The 9,888-nt window shown below is 44.9% G+C and overlaps 1 protein-coding gene across 1 annotated transcript in view; it reads right to left on the minus strand.

Annotated features, from left to right (window-relative positions):
• DDX46 (DEAD-box helicase 46) overlaps positions 1-9,888 on the minus strand; it is a gene marked incomplete in the record, with an annotated part of 2,009,097 nt that overhangs the window by 1,738,149 nt on the left and 261,060 nt on the right. The window contains 1 exon segment of the mRNA XM_044069232.1: positions 6,161-6,326. Within this exon segment, the coding sequence (XP_043925167.1) occupies positions 6,161-6,326 (166 nt within the window).

Here is a 9,888-nt window from a genome sequence, read left to right on the forward strand (position 1 = left end):
GACGTTATGGCTACTAAAAGGCCGTTTTCCAGGACAGAAATTTTAAATCACAGGTAGCAGCTGGTTGAAAGGACGGGCAGTTAGGGCAGCAAGAACCATATTCAAATCCCAAGGGGACAGGATGAGATAAAGGAGGCCTAAGGAGCCAAGCCCCTTTAAGGAAAGCCTTACAAAGTTTGTGAGACATCAATGAAGGTTCAAATGAAGCATGAAAATTAGAGATCGCTAGCTGAACCTTAATGGTAGAAACTGAAGAGCCTGACTGAAAAGGAGGCCAGAAAATTCAGAACCTCCGATACTGGTGCAGTGAGAGGATCTATACCCGTTCTTGAGCCCAGAAGGCAAACCTTTTCCATTTACTGGAATAAAGTTTGATGGTGGAAGGTTTATGAGAAGAAGACAGTATGTGGACCACGTCCGAAAAGAGCATTGTCTCGGACTAAGGATGGAAGTGGAGTAACCATGCTGCCAACTTCAGGGACCTGAGAGACGGATGAAGCCGTCCTGACTGATGAGTCAACAGGTCTGGCACGGATCCAGAAACCATGGACCTTCTATCGCATGCCTCTGTAGGAAAGGAAACCAAACTTGACGAGGCCAGTGCGGGGCAATCAAAATCATCTCGCTCTCCATGTAAATGGCCTTCTGTATCACCCTCGGTAGGAGCGGAAGCGGAGGAAGGCGTAGAAGACCGGGGGCCAAATGTGAGTCAGAGCGTCCCTGGGGATCTGTCCCTGAGAGGAACAGTGTGAAGAACTCTCTGCATTTCGCATTGTGAGGGCTGGCAAACAGGTCGCAGCAAGGAAGACCCCATCTGTCGAAGATTTTCGCAGCTATACCCTGGTTGAGGGACCACTCGTGGGGTAAAAGAATGGTCCTGCTTAATCTGTCCATAATCACATTGGACTTCCCGGTATGTGCGTTGCCATTAGAAAGCGGTTGGTAGCTACCGCCCAGTGCCAAAGTCTCATGGCTTCTCTGCATAGTGGGTAAGACCTGGTTCCACCTTGCTTGTTTATGTACCACACCACCGACATGTTGTCGGATAGGATAATGTCGGGCCCTGTGGGAGGCGTGATGGAGAGCTTGGAGTACCAATAGTACCGCTCTCATCTCCAGGACATTGATATGCAAATCGTTTCCTGGATCTGCCATGTGCCTTGGACCGACCTGTCCAGGTAATGACCCCCACCCTACCTGGGAGGCGTCCGTAGTCACAGTGGCACGGGACGTTGAGGTATAAAGGGCCACCCTGGTCGAGATTTGATTGGAGAAGCCACCAATGCAGATCTCGGCGGCAACTTTCCGTGATTATGATTAAGTGGTTCAAGGAAGTTCCTGATAAGACCATTGAACCGACAGTAGCCATTGTAAAATTCGCATGTGAAGTCTGGCCAAGGGAACTAAAAGTATGGTTGGCGCCATCGCGCCCAACAGTTGTAGGATCCGATGGGCCGGGCTCTTAGTAGGGGAAGACAGGATTTGACTTGATCTTGTAGGACCTGAATTCTTGCTGCCGGTAAAAAGGCGCGCATTCTTTTTGTGTCTAAGTCTGCGCCTATGAAAGTAATACGTTGAGATGGCTGTAGTACAGATTTTTGCAAATTGAGCGTGATCCCTAAGAAACGGCCCAAGGTGAGCGTGGCTCTGAGCGCTTGGAGTAGTAGATGCTCGGAGGTGGCAGTAAGGAGCCAGTCGTCTAGATAAGGAAACACCTGGAATCCCAGACTTCTCAGGTGAGCAGTTACCACTGCCAGACACTTGGTGAACACCCTGGGGCTGTGGTGAGACCAAAGGGCAGTGCTCGGAATTGGAAATGACTGACTCCGGGAAGCGTAAATGTCTCCTGGACTCTTGAGCTATGGGAATGTGATAGTAAGCGTCCTGGAGATCTATGGAGCACATCCATGCATCTTTTTCCAGCAAAGGAAGAATAGATTGAAGAGTGACCATTGAATTTGGACTTCTTCTGAAGCGATTCAATGAACTGAGGTCCAAAATGGGCCTGAAGTCCCCTGTCTTTTGGTACCAAAAATAATCTTGAGTAAGTTCCTGATCCGATCTGGTCGATGGGGACAGGCTGGATGGCTCTTTTTCTAGCAGCTTTGAAACCTTTAATGCTGCCTGATCCCGCTGACTGGGTGGTACGTCCGGGATTTCCCTTAAAGAAAGGGGGTTTGTTGAAGGGGATGATATAACCTCCGGTAATAATGCGGCACCCACTGATCGCTTGTTATGGATTCCCAAGCTTGTGGGTGCGCCAAAAGCGACCCCGACTGGCTCGGAGTTGCACAGTCGGGCAACAACTCAGGGCGCTGGTTGTATGAAGAACCACGAAAGGAATCGCGGTCTCCAGAGTTACGGGGCCTCTGCCACCTCTGGGCGGCGTCTTCCAAAATCCCCTGCCTCTGGAGGGGAATCACTGGGTGGAGTAGGGAAAGACTTCTGAGATTTTCTAAACCACATTTTCCCTCCTCTCCGGCCTTGGGGTAAGGCCTAGAAGGAGCGGAAAATCGGGCCCCAACGGCAGTCAAAGTCTTGCCCTCCTGCTCACACCGAGTTAGTGTGTCCTTCACCTTGGGTCCAAACAAAGATGACCCATCAAAGGCGTCGTGAAGGAAGACTTGAAGGCCTCCATGAGCGAACACAAAGCGTAACCAGGCTTGTCTCCTGAGGGCAACGCCTGTTCCGCTGCTCTACTCGCCCCGGCCGCATATGAAATGAGCCTCATGGACGAGTTAACAATAGAAAGGAGGGTAGTCATCTGTGCGCCAACAGTCGGGCCAGCGCCTCAGGTAGGTTACCAACAAGAGAGTCATTTAGCTCTTTGAGAAGATCCCTTTGGAGCCTCGTAAAATGACATAAGTAGTTCAGCGACCGTAAGGCAAAGGCCGCTGAAGATAGGTACGCTTCCGTACCTATCCATGCTCCTAGAATCCTTATTAGGAGGATGAACAGGCGTCGAAGCCTCTGCCACGTCCTGCTGTGTGCCAGAACCCACCACCAAAGCGTCTACAGCCACTCCCTTTGCCAGAAACCCCTTCTGGGGGCTGACAAAATTTATTGGGCCTCGCAGGCACCGGTTCCACAGAATCAGGGTGTTCCCACGCCTTTGAGAAACCAAATCAAGGAGTTCATCAAGGGCGGAGACACCCAGGAGGCGGAAGGCTGGGCCCCAAAGGCCTTGAGGAAGACTGACTCCTCAGCTGAAGGGGTTTTGGCTTGCCAGTCACCTCTCTGTCTCAGAATCTCCAAGATGTCTGAGAAGGAGATATCATCCGAAGATGATTTGGGAGACCCTTCTCGTCATCGAGGTCAGTATCCGATGTAACAGACTCATCTTGGGAGTCTCGTGCTTCCTCTTACACAATTTCTTCCTCGGGGTTCGTCCGAAGCAGATTGGACGGACCACCGGAAGAAGGAACCGCCGATGGGGGTATCCTCAGGCCCTGGGGCCCGCTGCCGGGGCTGCAACACAACAGAGGCACCAGTCTCCAAATCTAGGGACGGTGAGGTAGAATCTTGCTGAACCGGCAAAGACATGGCTGGCGCTCCTCATGACCTCAAAGGCCGGACCTCCAGAATCCAAGGAGGTCACTGGTCTAGAGGCCACGATGACACCAGGAATTCCAGCAGCCGATGCTCCAAGAGGAAGATTAGATACCGAAGCACCCAAACCCAAAGTGTTCCCTTCGGCTCCAGCTGAAGAGGTCAGTGCCAAACACTGAACCGGAGGACAGGGTAGGAAGCACAGTCGAAACCGAGAGGCCTGTAGGGTCTCTGCTCCGACCGTATGGCTCCACTTTGCTCCACCACCACCGGCTCCAACGGCTCGAAGAGGTTGGAGGAGGAATCAAATGTGTTGGAGGGATCGGCTCCGAAGCAAACTGTGCTGGAGCCGAGACCAATTTAGTAAACACTGGAGATTGGAATAGCCTCTGTAAAACCCTATCCAGGTCCGAATCTGAAAGTCTCGATGATTTAGAGGAGGTAGACAATCGAGAAGACTTTCCTCTCGGCTCCGAGACGGCTCCAATGCTATCAGCGCCGACTCCACCACAGCATGGACCACCATCGGCACCGAAGGAGCCTTCTTCGGAGCCGAGGGGGAAGAGTCTGAGCTGCACACTTCCACCGGCTCCGAAGCCATTGGAACCGATGGAGGTGATTCACCTCTCGATACTCCAACTTGCGGCTCCGAAGGCAATGGAGCCGAGGTAGGAGGTATCGAGGCAGACCCTTCGCCCCCGAAGTCAGTGGAGCCGAGGAAGAAGAGGTCAATTTTGTCTTTTTAGAAGTCGGCCCCGACGGACTTGTCGGAGCCGACGATCTTTTCTTTTTGGAAGCAACAGGTGGATTTAAGGCTTCCTCAAAAGAAGGTTTGATAAGCCCTTTCAATATTAACTTGTTCTTGAAGAACTCTAGAGGAGAACGCATGACAGACGCTACAAGTCTCTTGCAGATGTTTCGGCCCCAAACAATACACACAGACTGAATGACTGTCTGTAACGGACATTTTATAATTGCACCGAGTGCATTTTTTAAAACCTAACTTTTGTTCCTTAGACATGATACAGGCCACAACAAGTAAAACTCTATGGAAATCTTACTCTACCACAAGTATAGCACTATACACAAATTGCGCCAACTGAAAAGCGCGAGACACACTGGCGCGAGTACTGGTGAAAGTTTACCTCACAACAATAAGAAACAAGTAAACGGCCCAAAGCCCTCTAATTTAAACGGGCTTTGCCCGAAAAACAACTAACCAAAAGTTAATTAAACTAATAGCACTCAAAGGTAGGGCAAAGGCCCTCTAACTTAAACGGGCCTTGCCCGACTGAATAAAATAAATTTTTTGGAAGCACTCAAGCACTCAAAAAAAAATAAGAAATAGTAAGAAATAGCTGTTAAAACAGCTGTTTGGTTAATATAGACAAAAATTCCCTAGGTCAAGGACCAATAAGGTAAAAAGAACCACTTAGCTCCAGCCAAGTCGAGACCACGTCCAGCTTGTTAAGCGGCAAACGAGATCTGGGAAGCAGGTATAGTGCATCCTGGGATAGGGAGTAGCCCAGCCAATGAGAGACTTCGTGCTAGTGTATTAGTTGCCGAGTCGGAGCCGATGGATCGGCTCCGAACCCATCTGTTATGAATGTAGGCGAGATAGGATCCCATTACATCTAAACTATTCATAGCAAATATCAAATAAATTTAAAATAGGAAATATATGCATAGACTATATCATTTTGTATGTGTAATTTGTTATGGTTTACTTAGTTTCTACTTACTGAATTCCTGCAATACCCGTGTACCCTTTACACGATTGCCTCATTTCTCAATTTATCTCATTGCCTAACATACAATGAGTATGTAATACTTCCTTGTATACATAAAAGTCCAGTTTATCCCAAAAAAATGGAGATCTGCTCCCTGGGATCTCTACCATAAATAGATTTGTCCCCAGTTAGATCCCATATAACAAAAATAACTAATAAATTGTTAATTATATATTTATTTATTGACATTTGTTTACCGAGAAAGTCCAACAGGGTAGTAAATGCCCATATTCAGCTGATGCCCAGTAAGAAAAGCTCCAAAGGGTTAAACAATATCAGACAAAACACCAGTACAAATGTAATTAAAAAAGCATACATACAGTTTGACAGTGGAATACATAGGATACAATAAAGCATGAGGAGACAACAGTGACTTGTAAATAAAAAGAAAAAAAATATATGACAAAATATGACAAATCAATATATGCAAATGTATTAGAAGTAGAGTCTACTATACAAGTAAATAAAAAATAAAAAGATACAAGTTCACTTTAAGGTGGGGAGTGGGCAGGTGTTGTAAGGTATAGACAGCATGATGAGACGTTAGGTTAGCAAGAATATAAATAATTTGTTAATACAGATAACAGAAGGTAAGGTGCGTGAGAATAGTAATGAGTTAGTGAGAAGTTCTTTGAGAGAGAACTTAAATAAATACATGAAGGCTAGATAATGTTCTGACTGGATTTGGAATAGAGCTCCATAGTTTGGATATGCAATGCAAGTATAAACTTTGCCCAATAATTTTTTTTGGTTTACAGATGAAGTAAATATAAACCAAACTTCAGCGGTGAGTAATTCCTTACAGTTTATCTTTACCATACCTTCTGTGGTCATTCGAGCTAGTTCTGGCACTTCTACATAGAAGTTCTTTCGGAAGGGTTCATATTCTATTTTGCCATGGTCAACAGGTTCCAGTAACTTTCTCTGCTTTGTCTGATACCCAGTCAATGCTGTCTGCAGATCAACTTCTTCCTCTTCTGATGAATACTTTTTATAATTAAAAGATAAAAGACAAAATACAATTAGAAAGCAAGCGTAAAATATTTTGTAACAATATTTGCAGTGGGGATCAAACAACAATAATGGAAATGAGATTAAGCTACAGTTAAGATATGGGTACATGAAACTGTAAGGCCTACAAAAGTATTATTAGTAGGGAGAAACATTCCATCAAACACAAGCTAACAAAACAAAGCTCAGCTGTAATGCTATGAAAAAGGCTGACAGGACTGTAATAATCATTATTTGATAATTCCAGTCAAAAAGAAACAAGGCCAAACATTTCTCACATAGATTAAATCCAATAAAACTGCACTTCTGCTTAACAATATAAATAAAAGCAATCCAAAATTAATCTAAAAGAGGATTATGGTCATCAGGACACACCAAGTACCATTATCATTGCTAATTACCATTGTTCAGTAGACTAAAGAGCATCAAGTGAGGGTATCTAGGACAAAACATTAATGTACAACATATATGGCATAAAGATGCAAGATTGGTCTGGTTTCCTCTACAGTTTTTTTTTTCAAATAAATAAAAGTTATACACTTAACATAATACTACATCTCTGAAGTCTTGTTTCATGTTTCATCTGGCTGAATGAATGGGTTATCAGATCCAACGTCAGTACTTTTGTGGGAGCTTGGATCTAGGACTCTAACTTCTCCCCCTACTCAAAATTCCTTCTAGTCCTCAGATCACCTCAGACCGAGTTTGCCTGCTTAAAGTTTGAAATTTCTATCAGGAAAAAAAAATAACTACAGGTTTAGTTGGCCAACGCATCTGATAAAATGGGAACATGGAGTGAAGAAACAGTGAGAAAGGATATCCAACAGAGAAGGCCCCTGGGTCAGGACCAACAGTTCAGCTGAGACTCTGATAATGACAATAAATGAAGGGGAGGAGGGTGGGATTTTGAACTGGATGAAAAAAGACAATACATGTCTACTGTTATAGTAAATACAAAACTTTTGAATGCAAGGTTGCCTTATTCATGTGGTTCAACAATTTGGACAGATTCTCAAGCTGCCAAAAAACTCAAGGTGGTTTCAATGAAAGACATTCCTGAGTATGGTACAACCAAAGGATAAAAAAGGACCTGGATTGTACATGCAACTTGTAATGAGACACAAAGGTATTAAGTATTAACAGTAGGCAAAGTAGGTACAGCACAAATCTCATCAACTGGAAGCCTACCCACAAAGGCAGTAGAGGTTTTCACCACCCTGGCAGAATGAGCCTTTGGTTTGCCGGGTAATGTCAGTGTAAATGTTTTCATAAACAAAGGCATAACAGTCAGAAAGCCACCAGGAAAGCATCAGCAGGCTAAAGCTTGCAGCAACATCAAGAGTCTTCGTGCCAATGTGATGGACACAAAAATAGACTTTGCCCAGAAAGGAATTTTAGGTCTACAGAAGAAGCTGGCTGAAGGGAGCTTTACCATCATGCTACAGGCTGTAACTAATGTCCCAAAAAGGAATAAGATCTCTGATTGGGGGGGGGGTCTTAAAAAGAAGGTTCCTTTCAAAAAAGCCTTAGAAATTTTAAAGGAATTAAGTGAAGTCTGATTCTGCCCACATGAAAACTGGAAATAACTGCTAAACGTATTTTGATAACAGAAAATAGGGATCATTTATGAAACAATTCCATCATGAAATCCAAAATAGATGGAAGAGCAGCTGTAAATGAGTGTAAACCGCTGGAACATGTCCACATGGTAAACTTTCGGACATTTGTTTCCTGGGAAGATAAAATTTGAACAGTTAAAGCAGACAGCCTGACATTCCTGGCCACCATTAAAACTGGTAAAACCATGCAATTTTACACTGAGATATCTTGCTACCACAGCATGCATTTAGTGAATGCCCTGGGTATCTGTGGTGAGGCCAAAGGGCAGTCCTCTGAAAGGAAAGTGAAGAGTTCCCAACCAGAAATTGAGATCTCCTGGACCACTTTACTATTGTGATATGATGGTATTCCAGAGTGGGGGATGGTATCAAAAGTCTTGGCAAGATCTAGGTAGGCTGTGTGAACCACCTTACCCTCGTCTACAGTTTTGGTGACTGCTTCAAAGAAGTCCATCAGGTTTAGTACACATGATCTGCCTTTTACAAACCCGAACTAGGTGGGGACCAGAGTTTGGAGATTACCAATGTCTTCGCTTATAAGTTCCATGATGATACGCTCAAAGGCCTTGCAAACCAGGCTCGTTAGGCTAATGGGGAGTAGTTCCTGGGGTCCATGGAAGGTCCCCCTTTGTGGAGTGGGATAACCTTCACAGTGCGACATTCAGTGGGCACAAAGCCTGAGGTGAGGCTGTGATTGAACATGGTGCTTAGGTGCAGTGCCAGTTCATTCTGTAGTTCATGTAGAATGCAGCCTGGGAGGTTGTCAGGTCCCATGGATGCTGGGTTCTTCTCTTTGGAGAGTGCTTTTTTACCTGTGTAGCCATGATTACAGGAACTTTGCATTCTTCCGGTATAGAGATGGGCCCTTTAAGGGGTGAGAGGGGGGCAAAGTTAGAACTGAACCTATCGGCAAGGATGTTGGCAATATCAGTTGGTTCTATATATTAAGTGCCATTGTACTGTAACCCAGAGCAGATCTGAGTGATGTCACTGAGACTATTGACATAGCTATTGAATGCTTTGTGGTTGTCTTTAGAATCATGGGAGATTTTGTTTTCTTAACTAGCTTTGGAGGATGTTAAGAGGGGATCTCAGCTTCTTACTGAGGCTGACCAGGGAGTTCCTCCAATCATGGGATCTTACTTTTTTGCAACAGTGTCTTTCTTCTACTGTAGAGTTTGTTAATGAAAGGGAACCACAAGACTGGCTTTCTTTTTCTGGAGGAGAGAATCTTTGTCCTGTTAGGCAAAGCACGATCCATGCACTTGTGTAAGTGCTTATGAAGTGCATTTGTGTAGGATTCAGCATTCGTACCTCTATTGTCCGTCTGCATGGGTGTTGTGAAGTTAGCCACTTCTGTCTTAAGAAGAGAGAAGTTTGCTTTGGAGAAAGTTTTTATGATGGTTTCACTAATGGGAGGTGGGGGCAGGATGTGAATGTCTAGGGTCATTAGATTGTGGTTGAATCTGACCAACGAGGAAATGGTATGGTATGGAACAACCGATCGCCCATGTTGGTAAGGACAAGATCTAGGATATTGCTGCCCCTGGTGGGGGTGTGGATAAGTTGATCCTAGGTGTTGGAATTTTTGAATTCGAAGAAAATGTTGAGCAAATGAGTTAGTATATGAGTAATTGTCCCAATTAATGGTGGGGTAGTTGAAATCAGCCATTATTAGGGTGTTAGGTTATACCCTAATATTTTCCAGTATATCGAGAAATGGAATGGAAATTGTGCGGCATGTTGGGAGATCTGTAACAAGTTACAATTTGGAATGCGATCTTGCCCAGAGTTGGTTGCACTTGGATAATCTCGGATGCATTATGCTGAGCAACCAGCCTGGAGGTGTGGATATCATTTATAAATATGGACACACCTCCGTCTTTAGGGTTTCAGTCCAGGTTAGGTAGCCGAAAGAT

This window comes from Protopterus annectens, chromosome 4.part0 (assembly GCF_019279795.1).
Source record: "Protopterus annectens isolate FY-2018-M chromosome 4.part0, PAN1.0, whole genome shotgun sequence".
NCBI lineage: Eukaryota > Metazoa > Chordata > Ceratodontiformes > Protopteridae > Protopterus > Protopterus annectens.